The 26296-nt window shown below is 47.1% G+C and overlaps 1 protein-coding gene across 1 annotated transcript in view; it reads right to left on the bottom strand.

Moving 5' to 3' along the window:
• Nucleotides 1-24223: 24223 nt before the first annotated feature.
• The window catches only part of FBXL18 (F-box and leucine rich repeat protein 18), a 33968-nt gene continuing 31895 nt past the window's right edge, over nucleotides 24224-26296 (bottom strand). The window contains exon 5 of the mRNA XM_053366009.1: nucleotides 24224-24471. Within this exon, the coding sequence (XP_053221984.1) occupies nucleotides 24315-24471 (157 nt within the window). The 3' untranslated portion in view covers nucleotides 24224-24314. The remainder of the gene's footprint in view (nucleotides 24472-26296) is intronic.

A 26296-nucleotide genomic window follows, 5' to 3' on the forward strand; every position in this document is an offset into this window, starting at 1 on the left:
GCTTTTGAAGTGGTGCCTTCAGCACTGCAAGACTCAGGCTGCTGCCTCTTCCTGTTGCTCCCTTGCTATTTCCAAGGGCAGATTCTCAGCAACAGAGGTTTTCTGGGCTTTCTTTCATGGCATAGCACTTGGGGGTTTGTGCTGCTCCGAGATCTAAGGTCTCCGATCCTTTTTTATCCCTGCGTGGGAACACTGTTGCCGGTTTTTGCAGATTTTTATTTTTTTTTGCATGGCGGAGTCCTACGCCTTGCAAAATGCAAATGCGCCGAGTTAACGACTCTCGGAGGCCGAGTAAAGACCCTCCGCGACTCCTTCTTACAGGCAGCAAAGTTTGCTTGGCATGGCAGATCTTGGCTGAATAACCGATCTATGGTTGTGTTAAAAGGGGGCCCTGGAGAGAGATCAAAAATGGGGGGGAAGACATCATTTGCATGCTTGGGGCGCCTTCATGCATGTGGTGTGTGTGTGTGTGTGTGTGTGTGTGTGTGTGTGTGTGTGTGTGTTTGAAATGCACAGGGAAAGAAGAGCAAAGGTAGCAAGATAATCACAAGCTGCCTGCTGGTGTAATGGGGTTGATGAATATGGATGCCACCCTGACAGAGATGAGGAATCTGGATGGGAAATTAAGATTCTAAACTGTACCGCCGCCTTGCTCAACCGTCACAATTAGGGGCATAACTAGCCCCATGCTAAGCGAGATGCTGAGAGGAGCCAGTTTTATTGGTCTGGAAAACGGGCGCAGCAAAGAGTTTGTCGTCTGCTCTGTCGCGGTATCAGACCTGGTGTGTGGTGGGATGTGGTTCACCGAACTCGGCCAAACAGGGGCACTTACTTTCTCCCTGGGCTTGAAATAAAACTGCCAGTAGACTAGACAACCCTCGCGGTCCCTTCCAGCCCTACAATTCTATGGTTCTATGATCATGCCATGATACAAATCTAGGGTGCAACCACATTTGGAGTGCTGAGTACAGGCCTCCTCAAAAAGGATATTGCAGAGTTGGGAGAAGTTCAGAGAAGTGCAACTGACATGATTTTGAGGGGATGGAGAGACTCCCCTATGAGAAAAGGTGGCAGAGTCTGGGACTTTTTAGTTTAGCGGAAAGGCGAGGAACAGGTGATATGGTAGAATTTTATACAATTATGCACAGCGTGGAGAAAGCAGCTAGAGACATTTTCCTCCCTCTCTCATAAATACAACCCAGGTGGTTTGTTGTTTAGTCGTTTAGTCATGTCCGACTCTTTGTGACCCCCTGGACCAGAGCATGCCAGGCCCTCCTGTCTTCCTTTTTTTTTTTTTAATATTTTTATTAAACAATTTTTATAATCATACAAGCAAAACATACATAAACAAACAAGAAACAAAAACAGAACATAAACAAACAAACAAAAAGAAAACAAGTACCATTTCATATCCTAATTTCTTAGACCTTTCTTCTTCGACTTCCTCATGCCTCCCATTTCTGTATTCCAAATTCTAATCAATTGCTCAGCAAATCTTCCCTTATTTTACTATAAATTTTAGCTAATCATCCTTATTCTCCTTGTCTTAACCATTACTAATAGTAACCATTTACTTTAGTCCAACATCATTCTAACTGTCATTAATTTTATAATATTTCTCTAGATAGTCCTTGAACTTTTTCCATTCTTCTTCCGCTGCTTCTCTTCCCTGGTTTCGGATTCTGCTCGTCATTTCTGCCAAACCCATGTAGTCCATCACCTTCATCTGCCATTCTTCCAGAGTGGGTAGATCTTGTGTCTTCCAGTACTTTGCAATGAGTATTCTTGCTGCTGTTGTAGCATACATAAAGAAAGTTATATCTGTCTTTAACACCCCCTGGCCGACAATACCCAAGAGAAAGGCCTCTGGTTTCTTGGGAAAAGTATATTTAAATACCTTTTTAAGTTCATTATAGATCATTTCCCAGAATGCCTTAATCTTCGGGCACGTCCACCAAAGGTGAAAAAATGTACCTTCCTTTTCTTTACATTTCCAACATTTATTGTCAGGCAAATGGTAAATCTTTGCAAGCTTGACTGGGGTTATGTACCACCTATATATCATTTTCATAATATTTTCTCTTAAGGCATTACATGCCGTAAACTTCATCCCGGTGGTCCACAACTTTTCCCAATCAGCAAACAAAATATTATGACCAATGTCCTGAGCCCATTTAATCATAGCTGATTTAACCGTTTCATCTTGTGTATTCCATTTCAGCAGCAAATTATACATTTTTGACAAATTCTTAGTACTGGATTCTAACAGTTCGATCTCTAATTTTGATTTTTCCACCTGGAAGCCAATTTTACTATCCAATTTAAACACTTCATTTATTTGATGATAATGCAGCCAATCTCTCACCTTCCCTTTTAGTTTTTCAAAACTCTGCAATCTCCATTTATCCCCTTCCTTTTCCAAGATTTCCCAATACCTTGGCCACTTCGGTTCCATGTTTAACTTTTTAACTGCCTTTGCTTCCATTGGCGACAACCACCTTGGGGTTTTATTTTCCAGCAAATCTTTATATCTGACCCAAACATTTAGTAGTGCTTTTCTGACAATATGGTTTTTAAAACTTTTATGTGCTTTAACCTTGTCATACCACAAATATGCATGCCACCCAAAAATATTGTTAAAACCTTCCAAGTCCAAAATGTCTGTGTTTTCAAGAAGCAGCCAATCTTTTAGCCAGCAGAAAGCTGCCGCTTCATAATACAATTTAAAGTCTGGCAGGGCAAACCCCCCTCTTTCTTTTGAATCCGTTAATATCTTAAATTTAATTCTGGGCTTCTTGCCCTGCCAGACAAATTTAGATATATCTTTCTGCCACTTCTTGAAACAGTCCATTTTATCCATTATTTGTAATGCTTGAAATAAGAACAACATTCTTGGCAATACATTCATTTTTATAACTGCAATTCGACCTAACAAGGTAAGCTTCAAGTTTGACCAAATCTCCAAATCTCTTTTCACTTCTGTCCAAGTTTTTTCATAATTGTCTTTAAATAAGTTCACATTCTTAGCTGTCATATTCACACCCAGGTATTTCACTTTTTTAACCACAGTCAACCCCGTCTCATTCTGAAACCTTTCTTTTTCAACCTGTGTTAAATTTTTCTCCAATACCTTAGTCTTTAACTTATTCAATTTGAAACCTGCCAATTGACCAAACTCTTGGATTATTTCCAAAACTCTTTTCGTACTAGCTTCTGGCTCTTGCAATGTAAGTACCAGGTCATCTGCAAATGCTCTCAGTTTGTATTGTTTGGCTCCGACCTGAATCCCTTTAACCAACTGGTCCCTCCTGATCATATTAAGCAAAACCTCCAGGACCGATATAAAAAGTAATGGGGAGATAGGGCACCCCTGTCGTGTCCCTTTTTCAATCTTGAACTCTTCTGTAACCACATTATTCACAATTAATTTTGCCCTCTGTTCAGAATATATTGCACTTATACCATTCTCAAACCCTTGGCCTACCCCCATCCCCCGGAGGTTCTTCAACATGAAACTCCAAGAAATGTTGTCAAAGGCTTTCTCGGCGTCCACAAATATCAAAACAGCCTTAGTGTTTATGTTCACTTCCAACTTTTCCAAAATGTCAATTATATTCCTTACATTATCCGACAAATGCCTTTTCGGGAGAAAGCCTGCTTGGTCCCCATGAATCTCCTCCATCAAAACTCTTTTCAGTCTCTTTGCTAAAACATCAGCAAAGATTTTATAGTCCACATTTAATAACGAGATGGGTCGGTAGTTCTTAAGTTGGGTCTTTTCAGTCTCTGTCTTTGGTATAAGTGTAATGTAAGCCTCTCTCCACGTATCGGGTGCCTTCCTCCCCTCCATAATCTCATTACAGACTTCCTTCAAAGGTTGTATCAACCCTTCCTTCAGAACTTTATAATATTTGGAAGTCAGTCCATCCGGTCCAGGTGATTTGCCCAACGTCATATTTTGAATGGCATCTTCTATTTCCTGCGCTGATATCTCCTGGTTCAAAATTGTCTTACTTTCCTGCGAAATCTTTTTCAGCCCATTTTTCTCGAGGAATTGTTGTATATCCATTCCATTCTGCGGCCCTTGTGTGTACAATTGTCTAAAGTAGTTCTGGAAGCAGTTTCTAATCTCCCCTGGGTTGCATATGTTCTTTCCATCCACTTCTAAGCTTGTTACCGTGTTGAGTTTTTGTCTCTTCTTTATTTGCCAAGCCAATAGCTTACCACATTTATCTGCAGATTCAAAGGTCTTTTGTCTCATTTGTTTAATTTTCCATTCTATTTCTTGATTCATCAGTTCCATGTATTGTGTTTGGTACAGTTTTATTTCTCTTAAAATCTCTTGCGATTTTGGCTTCAGTCTTAATTTCCTTTCCCCTTCTTTTATCTTTTCCAAAATTTTCACTTTCCTCTCGTTTTGCATTCTTTTCTTTAATGTATTTTGTTGTATCAAAAACCCTCTCATCACGGCTTTACTTGCGTCCCATACTATTCTTTTTTCTACTTTAGTCCTTAAATTGATTTCAAAGTAATCTTTCAAAGTTTTTTGGCAGGCCCTCCTGTCTTCCACTGCCTCCCGCAATTTGGTCAAACTCATGCTGGTAGCTTCGAGAATACTGTCCCACCATCTCATCCTCTGTCGTCCCCTTCTCCTTGTGCCCTCCATCTTTCCCAACATCAGGGTCTTTTCCAGGGAGTCTTCTCTTCTCATGAGGTGGCCAAAGTCTTGGAGCCTCAGCTTCAGGATCTGTCCTTCCAGTGAGCATTCAGGGCTGATTTCCTTAAGAATGCATAGGTTTGATCTTCTTGCAGTCCATGGGACTCTCAAGAGTCTCCTCCAGCACCATAATTCAAAAGCATCAATTCTTTGGCGTTCAGCCTTCTTTATGGTCCAGCTCTCACTTCCATACATACTACTGGGAAAACCATAACTTTAACTATACGGGCCTTTGTTGACAAAGTGATGTCTCTGCTTTTTAAGATGCTTTCTTAACCCAGGTGGTTAAGAAAGCCCAACAGAGACTCCATCTCCTCAGAGTATTGTGGAAGAATGACGGCAATGAACATTTGATGATCTCCTTCTACCGGTCCACAGTAGAAAGTGTCCTTTCATACTGCATCACGGTGTGGTACGCTGGTTTGACATCATCTGCTAGGAAGTGCCTACAGAGAGTGTCGAATACAGCACAAGATATTATGGGCTGTCACGTGAATCTGCTGGATGAAATAGCAGAAGAACGTCACCTCAGGAGAGTGAGGAAAATCCTCAGGGATGATTCACACCCTGGCCGGCACTTTCTTGATCTCCTGCCCTCAGGCAGAAGATATAGAAGCATGATTAGTGGCACCAACAGGGTAAAGAACAGCTTCTATCCGTGGGCTGTTAGGCTGCTGAATGAAAAGATAACAACAGGGCAACTGACTTTCTGGTTTGGTGGGTGGGTGTCAGTAAACGAGGGGAATTAAGACTAAGAGAGCTGAGTGGGGGGTACTCGTGTAATCTCACTGCATACAAGTTGTACAAGTGACAATAAAGTATTTCAATTTCAATAACACCTTCTTCACACAACACAGTTAAACTGTGGAACTCTCTGCCGCAGGAGGGATGGCCACCAACTAGGATAGCCTTAAAAGAGGATTAGATGAATTCATGGAGGAAGAGAGGGCTATGGATGACCACTAGCCAGAATGGCTCTGCTCTGCCCTCCCAGTTTGAGGCAGCAGTGCTTCTGAATCCCAGTTGCTACTGGTTTCCCACAGGCACCTGGCTGACCACTGTGAGAACAGGGCGCCAGACGAGGTGGGCTACTGGCCTGATCCAGCAGGCTCTTCTTATGTTCTTAAGATAGATACATCTCGAAAACCACCTTTGGTGGTTGCAAAATAAGCCTGCGTATCACAAGCACTGATGGCTGTCAGTGGGTTGTGGCTGCTCCCTGCTGGACCCATCTCCCCAGCTCAGCTGAGATGGGGGCTCAGAGGAATTGTTTGGGTGGATGGCATCGTTGTAAACAAAAACCTGCCCTTTTTCCCTTATGGGGTATCCAAGAGCCCATAAAGAGTCCCTATGTAGGTTCCCTATCGGTAGGAGAAAACAACAGAGGCCAGGCAGAGAATATTGAGAAGCAAAGCAGCTAGTAAGCCTGATCTTTATTGATCTGTTGCAACAGGGTCCTCACTTATGCAGGAGGGAGGAGGAACCCAGAACAATGGTGTGCAAACCCTTAAATAGACTTTTGAAGTTGCCGCCCTGTAGATCAAGACCACCCCCAGAAACATCATACATACATCACAGAAAGGGCGGTCTACAACAGAAATCTGAGTGCTTTGTTTACCTCCTGTCTGCCAGGTTACCTGTTTAATGGTCACTTGATTGGATTGCGTGGGGAGCCTGGCCAGTCTTTTGTAATGATAAATACTTAGTTCCTGAGCCAGGTCAGGTTCACACCCTATTCATATCTTAAATGTGCCCTTGTGAGGATTTGTGAGGAAAGAGACATTGGAGAGGTTTCCCACTTTGACCTTGCAGAGAAATAATTGAGGTCAGTTTGGGAATAAAAAATGGTTTCAGGTCGGTCTTCCCGTGCTGATCTATGTACGTGCTTGGTTGGTACATTTATGAACATTTAACATATATCTAAGACCTCTAAATTCCTATCACAGCATGTAGCCAGCAGAGAACACAGAGGCCCCAAATCTGCAGCTGGCTGGCAAGTAGCAACTTTGGTAGGGCCAGCGGCCGTAGGAACACATTTCAGGAACTAAGGTTGCTGTAAAGCCCACGCCACCCGGACACTGGTCTGCCCTCCCCAGCTTCAACATTTGAATACTGGAAGTGTCGAATATGAGAATCAGAGAACACTGTGGAGTTGGAAGAGATACAGTGCAGAATTCAGCGGCCAGGTTCCTCACCAGAGCTAGACAGTCTGAACATATTATAGGGCTGCCATACGCCTGGAATTTCCAGGACGTAGCCGGAATACTAGTCAGAAGCAGTGTCCAGGCAGAAATCGCTGATATGTCCAGGAAAATCCAGACGCAAAGTCTAGATTTGGGTAAATTTGCTTAAATAAGGCTCAAAAACTTTGGGCAAAAGTTTAAAAAAGCTTAACCCCCCACCAAAAGCTCAACATCTCTTTTGAGTCTGGGTTTTCACTTTCTGAAAGATGGCGAACTTAATATTACACCAATCCTGGCCTGACTGCACTGGCTGCCAATCAGTTTCCGGGCCCAATTCAAAGTGCTGGTTTTGACCTATGAAGCCTTAAACGGCTCAGGACCACAATACCTCAAGGACCACCTTGTTCCATATGAACCTACCTGGATCCTGAGATCATCTTCTTTCGTGCAGTGGCTCCCCGCTTGTGGAACGCTCTCTCCAGGGAGGTTCACCTGGCACTTTCATTATACACCTTTAGGCACCAGGCAAAAATGTTCCTCTTTTCCAGGCCTTTGGCTGATTGACATCTCATGCCCTTTTAAAATGTGTTGGGGAGGGGTTGCTTTTGTTTTTATTATATATTTAGTATTTTTATATAGCAATTTTATGTTGTGAATCACCCTGAAACCTGTGGGTATACAGGTGAAACTCAAACAATTAGAATATCGTGGAGAAGTTCATTTATTTCAGTAATTCAACTTAAAAGGTGAGACTAATATATGAGATAGACTCGTGACATGCAAAGCGAGATACGTCAAGCCTTTATTTGTTATAATTGTGATGATTATGGTGTACAGCTGATATTCTATTTTTTCGAGTTTCACCTGCAGGGCAGTAGACAACTGTTGTTGATGATCATCATCATCATCTTGGAAACTAGAAAACCTAGACAGGTAGATGTTCCCTACTTCCTAAGGAAATCCCCTCTTGTTAAAAAAAGATGACATTTTTATACCTATACAAAAGTCAGTGTTAGACTACTCCATGGTATGCTGTGTGGGGCTGCATTTTTACGACATGAAGAATGTGGCTCTCTCGCCAAAGGGACTGGCTGTTAGGAACATAAAGAGAGCCTGCAGGATCAGGCCCATGGCCCACCTAGTCCAGCATCCTGTTCTCCCAGTGGCGGAACAGTGGCCTCTGTGCGAGAGGGCCGGGCGGTTCCTTTGGGTCAGTGGCTCTTCCGGGGGCCAAGTGCAAATCCTCCGCAAGGGGCCTCTCCTTGCAGAGCCAGCAGCAGCCCACCCAAGAGGCCGAGGGAGGGACTGTCTCTTGCGGACTGTGCTCTCCTGCAGGGGGGAAAGGCGATCCCCTCCTTCCTGGTAACATGAGTGCCAGGAAACATCCTTATCAGATCGGCACCCGGTGTGGCTCTCCGCTCCGCATCACCTTGTGACATTCGGATAACACTTTTGGTAATTGATGTCTTAATCGAGCTTGTAATGGGATGCAACTCTGCTCAGCTTCCGCAGGAGGCTTCTAGAATGCTCAATGAAAACCGGAGGCCTTGTTAATTAATTAATTAAGCCTCTGTCCTGTAGTGCAGGGATCACAACTAAAGCATGGGTAGGCAAACTAAGGCCCGGGGGACAGATCCAGCCCAATCGCCTTCTCAGTCCGGCCCACAGATGGTCCGGGAATCAGCGTGTTTTTACACGAGCAGAATGTTTCCTTTTATTTAAAATGCATCTCTGGGTTCTTTGTGGGGCATAGGAATTTGTTCATTTTTCTTTTCTTTTCAAATTATAGTCCAGCCCCCCACAAGGTCTGAGGGAAAGTGGACCGGCCCCCTGCTGAAAAAGACCCCTGCAACTGAAGCATCCATGACAGAAGGGTTATTGCTGTTTGTTTAGTTATTTTTAAGTATTCTAAATTATTATCATTATTTAAATCTGTCTCCCAGCTCTCCTCCAAGGAACTCAAAAGCGGCTTGCCCAGTCCTCCTCCTTCCCATTTTGTACTCACAACAGCCCTGTGAGGTAGGTCAGGCTGAGAGGCAGGGACTGCCCCCCCCCCCGGTCACCCCGTCAGCTTCGTGGGAATCTGAACCCTGGCCTTCCAGGTCCTAGTCTGACACTCTGAGCACTGCCCCACACTGGCACTCTTTATCTTCCCAACGACCCTGTGAGGTAGGAGAGGGAGAGAGAGAGAGAGAGAGAGAGAGAGAGAGAGAGAGAGAGAGAGAGAGAGACTAGCCCAAGGTTCATCAGTGAGTTTGAACCAGGGTTTCCCAAGTCCTTGCTTCACTAGGCTACCTCTGTTAGCAGTGTAGGAAAGAGCTCAGCTTGGATCAAGACGGAATCGAGGTATCAAATATACCTTTGTATGGCAACAGTTTTCGAATTACTGTACAGTGGTACCTTGGCACTCAAACAACTTGGAACCTGAACACTGCAAACCCAGAAGTAAGTGTTCCGGTTTGCAAACCGTTTTGAGTGCCACACTTCCAATTTGAGCGTTACGCTGAGGTTTGTCTGTTTTTGCTATTTATTTTGCGTTTTTGTTTTGCAACTTTTTTTGTTTTGTTTTGTGACTGTGTGGAACCCAGTTCAGCTACTGATTGATTGTGTGACTGCAGTACATTGTTTATTGCTTTCATTTTATGGATCAATGGTCTCGTTAGATAGTAAAATTCATGTTCAATTGCAGTTTTAGGGGTTGTTTTTAAATATCTGGCACGGATTAATCCGTTTTGCATTACTTTCTATGGGAAAGCAGGCCTTGGTTTTGGAACATTTTGGTTTTGGAATGGACCTCTGGAACCGATTAAGTCTGAGAACCAAGGTAGCACTGTATGTCCATTTTTTCTTGTACGGAATAATTCAGCCTGTTTTCAAGACCAGCAAATGAAAAGTCAGGTGCTTTGCCCCAGCATGGCTGTGAGGAAGAGACCGGAAGCATCTATTTCTGCTTTTCAACTAACCAGAAATTCATCTGTCATCCAAATGTGCAAACAGGTTTGTGGCTTGTTCAGAGGCTTAGGCAGGGCCTCAGGGTCCCAGGCCACAGAGAAGTTAGGCTGGCCTCAACTAGAGCCAGGGCTTTTTTGGCTGTGGCTCCGACCTGGTGGAACACTCTGTCACAAGAGACTAGGGCCCTGCGGGACTTGACATCTTTCTGCAGGGCCTGCAAGACAGAGCTGTTCTGCCAGGCCTTTGGCCAAGGCACAGTCTGACCCCCTCCTTCGGCAATCTTCATGGAGCTCTGGCCCAATGGTGGCCAGTGGCTTGAATTTAATTAATTTTATAATGAATGATTTTAGAGTGCTGTTTGTGTTGTACTTTTGTATTGTTTTATTGTTGTTAGCCGCCCTGAGCCCGGCTTCGGCTGGGGAGGGCGGGATATAAATAAAATTTATTATTATTATTATTATTATTATTATTATTATTATTATTATTATATCACAGACAAGGGCTTCATTTTCACAAACGGGTCAGACAGAGCACAGAAGACACATCATATGTGGATTTCTGGAGAGGAAAAATGGCGGGCGCCATGGCAGCGAGCAGCTCCTGAAGCCAGCCAGAGCCAAATGCACTACCAGGCTGGCTCCGGGCTGCTGAGGCTGCCGCTGCCACGTTTCCCGGGGACAGATTTGCAAATCTGGGGACATTCTGGGGACGGAATTGGTCCAGGGACAGATTTGCAAATCCGGGGACTGTCCCCAGGAACCGGGAACGTCTGGTAACCCTAGCTTAAAACCCTCCAAGGAGGTCCACCACCTTCCAAGGGAGCCCACTGCAAACAGGTCACTAGCAACAGGGTGTTGGTTTTTTAATTGCTAGGTTTTTGCACTGGAAGGCCAACTCAAAATTTAAAAGGGACATTTTGATACCAGGGACATTCCGCACTGTGTGAACCCCACCAATTCTCCAAGAAACGCTCAACTGCAAGCTGTATCTTCCCCCACCCCTCCAGGCTGCACAGACAAGGACAGGATCTTTTGCTGTTGTGGTGGTGAACGATTAAACCGAAGTGTTCCCAGTGTTCCCCCTGGCCTGGTCCTGGGGTCTCCCAGTCTGCTCGGCAGTGTCAGGAAGGGCACCGCAGCCCAAAGGACAATTTAATACATGTTTTTATTTGCGTTTTGCAAATGGAAAACCGTACCACAGAGCTATCAAAATTCCTTCTCACAATTCCCCAGGCTTTCGTTTGCGAAAGAAGCAGGCAGCCCAGTCGCTTCCTCTGTCCCCCCCCCCCCACCCTGGAGTTTTAAAGTCTGCTCCATTTCATTGCCCGCCTCCCCAACGGCCCTTTCCTTTGGATATCGTTTCCTCTTCTTTTGCCTTCTGGAAAATGTTTTGCTGGAAATGTCACTAGTGCAGATCCATCATTCTTCAGTCCCAGGACCGGCACCAACAGTCAGGGGTTCCTTGGTGATGACACCGGTCTTGTAGGGGGCCGGACCAAATGACCTTGGGGGCCCAGGTAGGCAATCGTGGGGTGCTCCAAGGACTCCCTTTTACACTTCCAACCTGCTTGTCCACCAGCCTTTGTCAATTTTGCATTTGCTGATTCAGGTATATGCATGGGTGCAAATCTGCTAATTTGTTGTTGTTCTTTAGTCGTTTAGTCGTGTCCGCCTCTTCGTGACCCCATGGACCAGAGCATGCCAGGCACTCCTGTCTTCCACTGCCTCCCGCAGCTTGGTCAGACTCATGCTGGTAGCTTCGACAACACTGTCCAACCATCTCATCCTCTGTCGTCCCCTTCTCCTTGTGCCCTCCATCTTTCCCAACATCAGGGTCTTTTCCAGGGAGTCTTCTCTTCTCATGAGGTGGCCAAAATATTGGAGCCTCAGCTTCACGATCTGTCCTTCCAGTGAGCACTCAGGGCTGATTTCCTTCAGAATGGACAGGTTGGATCTTCTTGCAGTCCATGGGACTCTCAAGAGTCTCCTCCAGCACCAGAATTCAAAAGCATCAATTCTTCGGCGATCAGCCTTCTTGATGGTCCAGCTCTCACTTCCATACATCACTACTGGGAAAACCATAGCTTTAACTATACAGACCTTTGTTGGCAAGGTGATGTCTCTGCTATTTAAGATGCTGTCTAGGTTTGTCATTGCTTTTCTCCCAAGAAGCAGGCATCTTTTAATTTTGTGACTGCTGTCACCATCTGCAGTGATCATGGAGCCCAAGAAAGTAAAATCTGCTAATAACTGCCTCTAAAATTTAGGCAGAACTGCAGTACGTCTCGCCATGGCAAGGAAAGCTGTGACCAGGTGACCTGCTCAGTTTCCTGCCTATTGCTGATGGGCACCTTCAAGGGGCCTCCCTAAACAGAGGGTGTCTTTGGCAGAGGCAGTGGCATAGCGTGGGTTGCTATCGCCCGGGGCCACGTGGATGGGGAGTGGGAGGGAGAGAAACGGATGGAGTATGCATACTCATTAAGCTGCCTAATGGCATCTGCATCACCCAGGAGATCGCAATCATTCCATTGTCTGGAGAGGTCACTTCCTGGTTCACTGGAGAAGACGTTTTTCAAAAAGAGCCCAGGCACGGAAGCGCACAGCTGTATTGAAGCAACACTGGATGATGAATTTTTGCACCCGGGGCACCATCCCTGAAGTGTTAGGTGGGTTCCCACAAGGCAAGACGTAGTGATAACAGCAAGAACCTTCAGTGAACTACATAGCTGGGAAACAGGGGCAAAGCAACTGCTTATATTCCTGAAAGCCTGGGCCAGTCCCACTCCCAACGTGATTGGCTGTCTAAACTTCCAAGTTGCGAATCACAACTCAGAGTTCAAGAGCCAATGGCAGAGGCCCAAATCCTGATTCTGTGATTCGACATCGTGTATCAAAACAGGACACAGGAGCTCAGAATCGTTAGTTCCTTAGACTAAGGAAGAGAGGGACACTCTGGTATCAAATCAGAAACTGGTACTGCTTCTGCAAATCCAGGACGGTCCCTGGAAAACGTTTTTATATGCAATGACGGCAGCAAGAATATTATTGGCACAAAAATGGAAGCAAGAAGAATTACCGACGAAAGAAGAATGGTGGATGAAATTGATGGACTATGCAGAACTGGATAAATTAACAGGAAGGATTCGAAACCTGCGGGACCAGAGATTCTTAGAAGACTGGAGTAAATATACGAACTATTTGAAAAGCAATTGTAATGAACAGAATACGCTAGTAGGACTGCAAGAAGATCTGTAAGGAGGACTATCTGAAATATTGCAAGAAAGACTATGAGGAGAATTATTAGTTAATGATAATTAAGAGTGATAGAGAAATTAAGAAATGCAGAATAAGTGATAAAGAACAAAAAATCATCAGAGGTGTCAACAGAAGTCTAAAACATTGTAGAAGATAAGAAGTTATGTTGTATGATTGTTGGAAATGATATGTTTTAAAAACCAATAAAAATGTAAATATATATAAGAAAAGGAAAACGGGGACGCTTGGAGGGTCTGGTCAATCCTGTACCTTTTGCCAATGCAGCCACCCGGTAGAAGGAAGGCAGCAGAAGGGATCTCACAATCACACTGCTTTCGAAACCAAAAAATGCTCAGGATTTGGGGGCACTCCGTGGCCGCACCTGTCCAGAATGAGCCAAGAGGGCTCCCACATACAAAAAGTGCGCCCGCGGTTCCACAAATGCGAGTTCCGGCAAGCTGCCTGCAGCACTGGAACGAGGCTTCAATCCTCATTAAAAACTCATCATCAGATTCTCAGCTGGCCTGCTTCATTTTGTTTCAACATCCCTTCAGAACAAAACCCTGCTTTTCCCATTCAAAGCGCTCCGCCTTTCTGCAAATTTCACATTCCCTGGGAAGTTGGCATCCGAGGCGCTGCCGCAATAGATTTTATACACACACACATATATATGCCTGTGTAAGCAGGGCCCATAGAATAGCATGTATTTATACTTCAAAACAGCTTGTTTGTATAATTGCCCATTTCCTTCCCCCACCCCCTTTTATTACAATGGCTAATTAGTCGGTTTCTTGCTTGGTACCCTGTAAACAAAAAACTGTTTTTGTCGCCAATTTGCAAAGCACTTTTGCAGAAGCCTCCAGAACACTCAGGCCTGTTTGATGCATTTTGACATTAATTTGATAATAGCGGCTTAGCAAGAAACCCGGTCTCCATGCCTATAAATGCAGTGCTTTCAGCACTTCCTTTTATCTGCACTGTGAAATAACGCGACACCCCCCCACACCCCGCCCCACAGTAATAACAAGCACCCAGGTCCTTTTTTCATAAATGCCCTGCATGTCCTCTTTTCAAAACATTTGTTCAGCAGGTGGGGTTTTTTTTTGTTTTGTTCTGTTTTTAAAGGATTTTTTTAAGCATAGCTTTTCCTTATTTATTTTATCTGACAGTAAAAAGCCATTCAACAGTGGGAATGGTCTCCCTCAGGAGGTGATGGACTCTCCTTCGTTTTAAGCAGAGGTTGGATGGCCATCTGTCAAGGAAGATCTAGTTGAGATTCCTGCGTTGCAGGGGGTTGGACTAGAGTACCCCAGGGGGTAACAACTTCTTCTTCTTCTTCTTCTTTGGTGATCCCTCGTAGCCGAGTATGATCGTCTTCCATAAACACGGGTTTTAACAATGAGTCCGTAAGTGACCGTGGAGGCCAATTCTGGATCCACACGTCCTTCCACAGTGGAGACATAGGTTTCTGGGCGGGAGTTGATCACGGTGTGGATGTGCCAAGCGTGCCTTCCTCTTAGCATGTTTCTCCCTTGCGTCCTGAGTTCGAGTGTCTTCAAAGTCCATGACGCCTTTGGTAAAGGCTGTTCTCCAACTGGAGCGCTCGCAGGCCAGTGTTTCCCAATTGTTGGTGTTTATACTACATTTTTTTAAAAATTGTCTTGAGACAGTCTTTAAGCCTCTTTTGTTGACCACCAGCATTACACTTTTCATTTTTAAGTTTAGGAATAGAGTAGTTGCTTTGGAAGATGATCATCTGGCATCTGCACAACATGACCAGTCCAACAAAGTTGACATTGACGAATAATTGCTTCAACACTGGTGAACTTTGCTTCTTCCATTACACTGGCATTAGTTCGCCTATCTTCCCAAGTGATGTGTAAAATTTTTTGGAGACACCGTTGCTGGAATCTTTCAAGGAGTTGGAGATGGCGTTTTTAAGTGGTCCATGTTTCACCATCAGACAGTAAGGTTGGTAGTACAATAGCTTTGTAAGCAAGCATTTTGGTTTCCCTGTGAATGTCCCGGTCCTCAAACACTCTGCACTTCAATCTGGAGAAAGCCGCACTTGCAGAGCTCAGGCGATGCTGGATTTCAGCATAAGTGTCGGCCCTTGTGGAAAGATAACTGCCCAGTTAGGAGAAGTGATCGACATTTTCCAACGTTACACCATTGAGTTGGATTTGTGGTGCTGCAGAGGGGTTATTTTGTACTTGTTGGTGCAGCACTTTGGTTTTTTTGGATGTTGAGTGACAGGCCAAGCTTTTTGTAAGCTTCTGCAAAGATATTTAGGATGGTTTGGAGGTCATCCTCTGAGCATGCACACACTACGCTATGGTTTTATGAAGGTGTGAAGGCAATGTTAAGGGACAATGGGAATGACGGAGATACTTTGAAGCTTGCATAGATTTGCTCAAAGATGAGTGATGAGCGAGCGATAACAGGATACGAGTGCCCATGCTCTTTGCCCATGCATCTCCTGGTCCAACCTCCTCCATTTTCTCCCAAATATTTCATCATTAAACCATCTACCAGCTCCCTCTCCTTTGCTCACACAAGCAGTAAATGTCAATTCGATGACATTTAACTTTTAAGTCATTTTGGTTTTTAAACAAAGATATTATTCCAAAGTTGCCACGCAGGCCTAGAACCATGTTCCGCTGGGTAACAAATTGAACTATGCCAGGTTAGTTGAAAAGGAGGGGTTGCTTGTTTTGTTCGACTCTCAGACCCAGCTTGTCACTTTGACCATGGATATTAAGTCCCAGAGTGGTAAGATCTAGATCTCAAACAGGTCTGAACCATCTTCATTTATCTACACCAGCGAGACTTGAATGGGGGGCACGTTCTGCGTCACACAGCAATTGCTGGAATGCTTGGGTGAGTTTGAAATGAGTTTCTGAGTTAATGATTTTTGCCATATCCTACATTTCCAACATGGGCTGCCATATGTCCAGATTTCCGCCCGGACGCTGTTCACGAGGATCGAATAGTGGCTTTGTCAAGGAAATTCCGGACACAAGGCAACCCTACACAGGAGTAGGCCTTGGAGATGGAGGTTAATTGGGAGGAGGAGGAGAATTTATTTATACCCTGCCCATCTGGCTGGGTTTCCCCAGCCACTTTGGGTGGCTTCCTGAAAAATATTAAAATACAATAGCCCTTCAGATATTAAAAGCTTCCCTAAACAGGGCTGCCTTCAGATGTCTCCAAAAAGTCTGGTAGTTGTTGATTTCCTTGACATCTGATGGGAGGGTGTTCCACAGGGCGGGCACCACCACCGAGAAGGCCCTCTGCCTGGTTCCCTGTAACTTGGCTTCTCACAGGGAGGGAACCAGGCAGAAGGCCCTTGGAGCTAGACCTCAGTGTCCGGGTAGAACGATGACGGTGGAGACGCTCCTTCAGGTATACAGGACCAAGGCCGTTTAGGGCTTTAAAGGTCAGCACCAACACTTTGAATTGTGCTCAGAAACTTCCAGGGAGCCAATGTAGGTTTTTCAGGACTGGTGTTATGTGGTCTCGGCAGCTGCTCCCAGTCACCAGTCTAGCTGCCGCATTCTGGATTAGTTGTAGTTTCCGGGTCACCCTCAAAGGTAGCCCCACATAGAGCATGTGGCAGTAGTCCAAGTGGGAGATAACCAGAGCATGCACCACTCTGGCGAAGGAAGAAGGGAGCAGAGGAGGGCAGACCCTCTGCTGGTTGTATATGCTATAATTTGCAGCCAGGGCTGAAGCTTGCAAGCTGCCTGCACAGTGTTCCATACATATATAACAAATTTTAGCTACTAAAAAGTGAAAGGGAGGAAAGGAAGCCCTCCCTGCGCAGACCAGCTATCCCTTTCACTACTTTTGTAAAAATCCACTGTTTTTATCAAATACTCCCATTTATGAGCATTATGGCTTACAAATTTAATAAAATTGCTTCCTACACACTCACACACAGTTTTTAAATCTCTCACAGCAGTTTTTAAAGTTTTCACAAGGAAATTTTTTTTTTTAAAGGACACATTTATCCCACAGCCGCGGGCAAGAACTGAGCGCAGCTTTTACTTCAAAGGGAGCACATGGGGTGGAGAACTTCACAAATACATAAAGAAAGCAAAAAAAAAACCCCAAACCCCAATGTCCTAATGGTGTTTTTTTCCCCTCTATGTTCCTTAATTGTCAAATGGCTAATTAGCAATGCCCAATTTAACATTCTCAGTGTGTAGAGATGGGAGTTCAGGAGCCCCCCCTTCCCCTCCCTTTTTAAGGCAAAAAAAAGGGGATTAACTAAAATAAATAATTTAAGACAAAGGCATGCCGGCTTCTGCAGAATTAGCATAAAAACGCTACACTCGTGAGCATTTTGAAAGCTAAAAGAGAAAAGCGGGAGGAGGGAGGACGCACAGCAATTAAACTGAAATCCCTCTGCCTGCCTTCAGATCTAGCCATACGGAATATTTTCATGGGGCTTAAATGTGACTTTGGAAGGAGACGCACTGCAAATCTTTCTCTCTCTCTTTGGTTAGGGAACATCAGAAGCAAACGCGGACACCTCTGCTCTATCTCTTCAAGGCCGGCTCTGCTGTTAGGCAGGAGGAGGAAGCTGGCTCAGCCAGCTAAATACTGGAGATTCTTTCCTTTAAAATATAAAGTGATATTGAAAATGACGAGGATAGTAATAAATTCATGGGAAACAAATGGGCATCTAAACATTTTGTTTCGGCAACCATAACCTTGGTTTAAGGTGCCTTTTGGTGGTTAGCTGAGAGATTTGAGTTTCTACCCCTGGGTCAAGGTTGCTGGGGAAAAATACCCATCCCTAACCCTCTTTTTTGGGATGTGGGTGGCGCTGTGGGTTAAACCACAGAGGCTAGGGCTTGCTGATCAGAAGGTCAGTGGTTCGAATCCCTGCGACAGGGTGAGCTCCCATTGCTCGGTCCCAGCTCCTGCCAACCTAGCAGTTCGAAAGCACGTCAAAGTGCAAGTAGATAAATAGGTACCACTTCGGCGGGAAGGTAAACGGCATTTCCGTGCGGTGCTCGGGTTCACCAGAAGCGGCTTAGTCCTGCTGGCCACATGACCCGGAAGCTGTACGCCGGCTCCCTCGGCCAATAAAGCGAGATGAGGGCCGCAACCCCAGAGTTGGCCACAACTGGACCTAATGGTCAGGGGGGTCCCTTTACCTTTTTAACCCTCTTTTAGCTCAAACGGCAAATGTCGGGGTCTCCCCTTATTGCCAGACGACCAGCCTATCTTACCCCACCCCCCGCTACTAACCAGCGACAGCGGCGAGGACTTTGCTTGTCCTTTTAGAAACCCTTATTAGTTTGAGCCATGGGGGTCGCTGCTTGAAAGGAGGGCAAGGAAACCTTCGGAAGAGAGCTAGTTGCTTTGCTAAAAAGAGGAGGGTGAAGCAGGATGGAAAACGTGCTAGGGAATAGGCTGCCTGCGGAATTCGCAGGCAAAATGGTTTTCATTAGCTTTATGGGCACCTGCCTCTCCCCTCCCCCCCCCCAATGTCTGCCTCTGGCCCTCTCTGCCCCCTAAAAAATTGAAGAGGGCCCAAGGCAGACTCCCTCGGCTATTAATCACAGCCCCTTCTCCCGCATCCTATCCGGTTTCTATGGAAATGAGGCTTTTGCCGGAGAGCCGGTGGGGTGCGCCTACGGCATCCAATTGAGCATCTTGTGGACCTCGCGATGGAGGGCAGCTTCCCCAGGAGGCGCCAAGAATATTGCTCCTTTGACAGGCTTCAGGGAGGGGTGGAAAGGTGTCGGCGGGCAGCGGCCCCGAGCTGTGGAGGGGAGCGATGAATATGGATCGGTGAGGGTTGGCAAGGCGAACCTCTGCCCTCCCTCCAGAGCTCAGCACCAGTGAGCCCACAACCTTTATGACAAGACCTCCTCAGGGCCGAGAAGAGCCCTGGAAACTGGCCAGAGACAGGAGGGGGGCCAGTGGCTCTGAAGCAGAGGCAAGGCTACTGGTCACTGTCCCGGTCATGGCTGCAGTGCTTCTGAGTAGCAGGCACTGGGAACCACAGAAGGGGGAAAGGGCTCTTGCGCACGAATCCTTCTTGCGAGTTTCCCATCATGGGCATCTGGCTGGACATCTATGAGAACAGGATCCTGGGCTGCTGGCTTGATCCAGAGGGATCCAGTGAGGAGATTCGGATTAAACATCAGGAAGAACTTTGGGTTAGTGTCATATCTTAGATCTCAAACGCTTTGGCTCCCGAACAAATCGGCTCCCAAACGATCATAACCCGGAAGTGGCTGTTCCGGTTTCCGGAAGCCGAACGTCCAGCGCGCCTTCCGATTGGCTGCAGGAGCTTCCCGCAGCCAATCAGAAGTCACACTTTGGTTTCCGAACATTTTGGAAGTTGAACGGACTTCTGGAACGGATTATTATTATCTGGGGCGAGAGGGTCACTGGTCCTCCATTCCACCTCTGGAAGGCTACGGCCTCCCACCCAAACGACCTGGAACATCCTCAGGGACCTCATGGAAACAGCTCCTTCCTGCTCGCAGGTCCTGTGATAAGGCTGTTCTGGTCACCCTGGGTTTGCTCCTGGTGGGCTGGGCTGGGCTGGGGGTTCAGGCCTTTAAAACTGCCAGAAGCAGTGAAGAGCTCCCTGGCTTTGTGTAGAAGGGATCAGGCCCTGGGTGGAGCAAGGCGGTCGTGGGCCTGACCTCACTGGGGCCAGGCCTCTCTTGCAAGGGCTGGTCACTCCACACGCAAGAACGCCGCTTAGAGATTTCAGACACTGCGTGGTCCAGAAACCCTTTCAAACAAACCGAACAGGCAAAAGGTAGCCTGGGGCTGCCCCGTGCTCTGGGGTTGGATGTTCAAAGGGATTGTGGGAGAGGTGGAGGGAGAATTCAATGAGAATGCACTCAACGCTCATTAGACTGGGGGGGGGGTTGGGGGGAGACTCTTAGGTCCCCACCCCTGAGCCATTCCTTTCTCTTCCAAAAGGTGATGCTAAAAGCAGTTCCATGTATTAAATATGAACTCATTCAAGCCGTCCGCAGGGAGCATGTGCAGCCGCTGAGCGTCAGCAGATGAAGGGGAGGAGGTCACAGAATTGTAAAGTTGAGCGGGGACCCCAGGGGACATCTAGTCCAGCCCCCTGCAATGCAGGAGTTGCAACAAATGAGTCTCTGACAGATGGCCACCCAGCCTCTGCATTTTTGTTGTTGTTGTTTAGTCGTTTAGTTGTGTCCAACTCTTCGTGACCCCATGGACCAGAGCACACCAGGCACTCCTGTCCTCCACTACCTCCCGCAGTTTGGTCAAACTCATGCTGGTAACCTCGAAAACACTATCCAACCATCTCGTCCTCTGTCGCCCCCTTCTCCTTGTGCCCTCCATCTTTCCCAGCATCAGTGTCTTCTCCAGGGAGTCTTCTCTTCTCATGAGGTGGCCAAAGTACTGGAGCCTCAGCTTCACGATCTGTCCTTCCAGTGAGCACTCAGGGCTGATTTCCTTAAGAATGGATGCGTTTGATCTTCTTGCAGTCCATGGGACTCTCAAGTCTCCTCCAGCACCAGAATTCAAAAGAATCAATTCTTCGGCGATCAGCCTTCTTTATGGTCCAGATCTCACTTCCATACCTCACTACTGGGAAAACCATGGCTTTAACTATACGGACCTTTGTTGGCAAAGCCTCTGCATAGAAACCTCCAGAGTTGCTCTGGGCTGAAATGAAACCTGGAACGCAAGGAGAGAGAGGGTCCAGGGACACACCTCCCTGCCTCTCTGCCTGGCACCCCATCAAACATATGGAGCTCCGTTTAACAGCCCTTTGCCCACCCCCACCCCCGTCAGTTGGGGACCATTAAGGTGGGTTTCTTTTCCCAACATAAACGCTGCCGAATATAAATTGTAATTAACACCAATGCCAAAATGGCACTTAGAGGGAAAATAAGCACATTATTAACATCTGCTGCATCCTGCCTGCAGCGGCAGTGGCGGCAGCAGCAACAACTCAAATCCGGCTTCGCGTTAGGAGGATTTGTGGCTGGGACTTGGGTTGCGGAGCCAGAGAGCAGTGTGGCGTAATGGCCAGAGCTTCGGACTCAGGCCTGGGAGGAGACCAGGGTTCGAATCCCCACTTAACCGCAGAGAAACCTTTCTTCCCTGCATAGGGCTGCAGTTCCAGATTCCACCCGCCGTGAAGGGGGACTGGTGATTAAACCGCTCTGGGAATTGTAGCTCTGGGAGAGGCAGAGGCAGCGGCGGCTCGTAACCACTGGCAGCGCCCTTAACAAGCGACAGCTTCTCTGCAGGAAGGCTTGGCTCTTCAATGCGGTATCACAGGGTTCTCGCTGTATAGGGCGGATGTGGCCTTTGTAGCTCCTCAGCACCAGGGGACAGCAAAGATCTGCCCCAGTCCTCAGAGAAGGATGCAAACGAGAATCTAGGCAAAGCCGTTGGGCTTCTCTCCCCACCTTTCCATCGTTCCGGGGTGCGGAGTCTCTGCTTTGCCTGCAGAGGATTCCTGGTTCAATCCCTGGAAGCAGCTCCAGCTAAAGAGAGGTGGAGGGGTAGGTCCTAGAGAATCGTAGAGTTGGGAGGGAACCCCAGAGGTCTTCTATTCCAACCCCCTGCAATGCAGGAATCACAGCTGAAGCATCCCTGACAGATGCCCCCCCCAACCTTTCTTTAACAGCCTCCAATGAATTTAATGATATTTGGAATGTATTTGTCTACACCATAGTGATACATGGATTAGCATACGCTTGAGGGAGACAAGTTTATCCATCTACTTACATACTATATAGTTTTGTAGCCTTAATTACATTTTATGATTATTTTGTTATTGCTGTTTCCCTCTGCTTTTTAAACTGTTTTTTAATGTATTCTCCTCACCCTCTTTTTCTAATTCTTTTCTTCCTCCCAATTCATTTAAACTTACTATAATAATCTCAGTAAAATTCTAAATATAAAAAAGAAAAGCCCACCACCTTCTGAAGGGGTCCGTTCCACTGTCGAACAGCTCTTAACGGTCAGAAATTTCTTCCTGATGTTGAGTCGGAATCTCCTTCCTTGTAACGGGAAGCCCTGGGTTCGGGTCCCACCCTCCAGAGCAGGAGAAAACGAGCTTGCTCCCTCTTCCGAATGGCAACTTTTTAAATATTTGAAGATGGCTCTCACACCACCTCTTGGTCCCCTCTTCTCCAGGCTAAACATACCGTGGAGACCCAGTGCCAGGGGAGAGGAGATTGGTTTAGGCTGGCTGAGGGAAGTTGCAGTCAAAAACCTTTGAAGCTGGACAAAAGAGAGAGAGAGTCTGATCTGATAGTAGGCAGTTTTTTTGTCATCATCCCCCCCTGCACACACAAAAAGAGCATACTAAGATAGCAAAGGTGAGTACAGAAGTGTTTATATGCCATATTTGACAGGTAAATCCACTGTTGATCCAATTAACACAGATACCAGCATCACATTGGAACAGACACATTGCTACGGATACTCAAGCTGGCCCACGACTTCAAGCGAAGAGCAGCAGAAGCTGAGAAACAGCAACTGAGGGAGACGGGGGCTTCTTCTACGCCCTCCATCCATGCCCCCCCCCCATTGCAAACAATGCAGCGTTGCTTCCAGAACACCTAAATCTGCACCCAGGAGAAGCTGCAGCATCGCCGCTGTCGTCCCCCTACGTGGAAAGCGAAGGGCCTTTAAATAAAGGAGTGGGGAACCCTCTGGGCCCCCCTCCAAGATGTTTGTGGCCTTGCAGCTCCCATCGCCCCCCGACCAATGCAACCAAGCTGGCTCTCAGGGAGCTGGGGGTCCCAGCGACGTCTGGAGGGGGCACCGGGCTCCCCACTCGTGTTTTAAGAGAATGCAAAAATGGGAGTAGGAAGGGCCCTGCGGTACGATGGAGGGAAGGACCAGGACCAGGTTACCCCCATGGCAAAACAGTTGCAGCCCCCCCCCCAGAAGAGGGCCTTGGCAAAGGAGCATTTTGGCACGGTTTCGATAAAATTGTGTCAGTCCAAGCTAGCACCTCCAGCAGAAGTAGACTGATAAAGGCAAAACCTGCTTTCAAAAAAGCTGTTAGGAAGGGTTGGTTATTTGGGAAGCTGTAAAGAGAGGGGTGTGTGTGTGTGTGTGTGTGTGTGTGTGTGTGTGTGTGTGTGTTTATGCTCACAACGGCAATTTGGGATTGGAGCTCAATGCCAGCCACTGCTTACAAGGTGTGCTTGCTTTTCTTTAGAGCCATAAATGGCTACAAGGTTGTAAAAGCTAAAGGACACAAGACTTTGTGCTGTGGGCATTTCAGAGCAGCTCCCAGCTCAATGAGGGTGACCTGTGCAGTGACCCGGGAGTGTTCCTGCACAGCACCCGTTCATTTCATTGGGGCTTGTGCAAGAGAACTTCCTGGCACTTGGCAGCCATGCTTGAGATGGAACAGTGAGCTGGAGAGGGGAAGCAGGAGACTTCCACCAGAAGACATGGAAATCCTGTAAATTTTGTGTGGGATATTTTTATTTAGATGTATATGAAACTTGGAGGATACTCTGGCCTGGCAACTGGCTGCACCCCAGCAGGCAAGCATAGAAACATCCCAGGTGTCTCTGGCTAAAAAGATGGAAACTGGAATTGTATCCAGCACAGCAGGTCCTAGCGGCACAAACTATCCCCCCTCAAGATAAGATAAGAGGGCAGGATCAGCTGTATGACAGATGCACACCAACACACCCCCCCCAATAAATAAAAGCTCAGGCACGTCCACTCTCTGCGTCAACCTACAAAGTCCCTTAAGACATTCGAGTGAAGACCCCCCCCCCCCAAAAAGCACAAGAGTCAACCGTCTCCAAGAATAAGTAACGGGAGGAGGAAGAAAAGGGAGCACATTCTTTCAAGTTAAATTCCTCTCCCCTTTAACTACATTTAAAGCTGCATGAGAATTCATGTATTAAATAGCAAGGAATCACCAGCTCATTGTGGCCCAGCCTGAGTCCCTCAGGTGCGAGGCGGGCTGTTAATTAAAACCAATAAATATTAAGATTTTTCTTCGGGGGCAAATTTTGCCCAAACGGGATACGCAAGGCCTGCCTGGCACCCTGGCAAGCTTGCCCTCGAAGCGGCATCTGAGTTGCTGAACACTGGAATAGGGTGGCCCCGCGAGGCTCAAGGGCCGGACCGCCTGGCAAAGGAGAAGCAGCAGCTGTTTTGTGCTCATGCCGAGCCTCCCACTCCGCTGCGCCGACGCCGCCATCACCCCCACAGGTTGGGCGGCTCCTCGGCCACCCGGCTTTTGAACAAGGTGATTTCGTCCAAGTGCATCATGGGAACGTCCCGGATGACCTCCGTCAAGTCCTCGTGCAGGAGAGGGAAAATGACAACGTTCAAGGCGGGTCGGCTGGCCTGAAAGCTAAATCAGACACAGAAGAGGTTAGGGGGTCAGGGCGGAAGGAAGGGGAGCTGGGGTGGGGGTCAGAGTCCACAGCACGGGAGAGCAGCCGCCTTACGTGATGTGGGGTCCCCAAAGCTCCCCAAAGCCGCCCCATCTCCCTTCCTTAGCCAGAAAGGAATCCCTTTCCCTTGCAAATCCACACCGTGACCAACTCCTGCCCAGAAACCAATGTCCCCACTGTGGAAGGACGTGTGGGTCCAGAATTGGCCTCCACAGTCACTTACGGACTCATTGTTCAAACGGTGTTTATGGAAGACAATCTTACTCAGCTACGAGGGATCACCAAAGAAGAAAAGACTTTCCCTTGCTTTCCAGAAGAGCGTTGGTCTTTCATGCTAAGAAATCATCCCCTGGGTACAGTGGTACCTCGGGTTACAGACGCTTCAGGTTACAGACTCCGCTAACCCAGAAATAGTACCTCAGGTTAAGAACTTTGCTTCAGGATGAGAACAGAAATCGGGCTCTGGCATTGCAGCAGCAGCAGGAGGCCCCATTAGCTAAAGTGGTGCTTCAGGTTAAGAACAGTTTCAGGTTAAGAACAGACCTCCGGAACGACTTAAGTTCTTAACCCGAGGTACCACTGTATTTATTTCAGAGTTTGTCCATCAAGTCCAAAGAATCTTGCTTCCGATTAAACCTGCCTAGGATTTGGAATTCCGATCCGAGACAGGCATAGTGGAAACAGAAGCAGGGCGGGTCTAAGTGAAAGCACTGACAGTGCCCATCCTGGAACCCTTGACAAAATCACCCCGGAGGGAATAGAGGGACCCTCAACATGTAAGAAGCGCTTCCAATATGCTAGGCAGACTTCTCAGCTTTTGTAACAGGGACAAGGAACCTGTAACCTACCAGCTCCAAATTCCCACCCAGCTCAGAGGTCGGGGATGGTAACAGCTGGAGTCCAGCAACATCTGGAGGGCCACAGGTTCCCCAACCCCCTCCTAGAACCTGTGAAATAAGAAGTGGCTTCTCAGAAGAGTCCTCCCTGTGGCTTTATTGCAAGAGCCGCGGTTCCAAGTGCGGCTACAGTCGGGCCCATATACAGTGGTACCTCGGGTTAAGTACTTAATTCGTTCCGGAGGTCCGTTCTTAACCTGAAACTGTCCTTAACCTGAAGCACCACTTCAGCTAATGGGGCCTCCTGCTGCTGCCGTGCCGCTGGAGCACCATTTCTGTTCTCATCCTGAAGCAAAGTTCTTAAGCTGAAGCACTATTTCTGGGTTAGTGGAGTCTGTAACCTAAAGCGTATGTAACCTGAAGCATATGTAACCCGAGGTACCACTGTACAGAGAATACTTCCACTCCTAAGCACAGAAAGTTAGGGGTCAAACCAGATGCTCTACCTCTCAGTCTATGCCTCTCTGCTTGGATCCTGGCCTCGGCTTGTGGCCCCCGCCCCCCCCCGACACTTCATTCACTGCCCCTCAACTCTGGCTCACTTCCACAGCTCTAATACCTCCTGTCCTTGATTTTCTGCCACGCCGCTAATTTTGCTGCATTGGAAAAAGGGGGGAAAAGTAGACCACTATAAATCTCCCCTCCCCTGGACTTTGGAAGTGGAATTAATGCACGGAGAGAAAGGACTGCGCCAGCAGGGCTGTAATTGCAGAGAAAAGGGCTGCTGCAGCTAAGCCCCGTACACAATGTTTACCAAAAGGGGTGGAGGGAGAAATCATTTAAAGCTGGCTTAGGCAGAAAGCCCTATATGATGATAGCCACATAGGGAGGCAATAGGACACACAGCAGGAGGGAAAAGATAAGGCATGCTGGGAAACCGGGGAGG

The sequence above is a fragment of the Podarcis raffonei genome, chromosome 14 (genome assembly GCF_027172205.1).
Source record: "Podarcis raffonei isolate rPodRaf1 chromosome 14, rPodRaf1.pri, whole genome shotgun sequence".
Classification (NCBI taxonomy): Eukaryota; Metazoa; Chordata; class Lepidosauria; order Squamata; family Lacertidae; genus Podarcis; species Podarcis raffonei.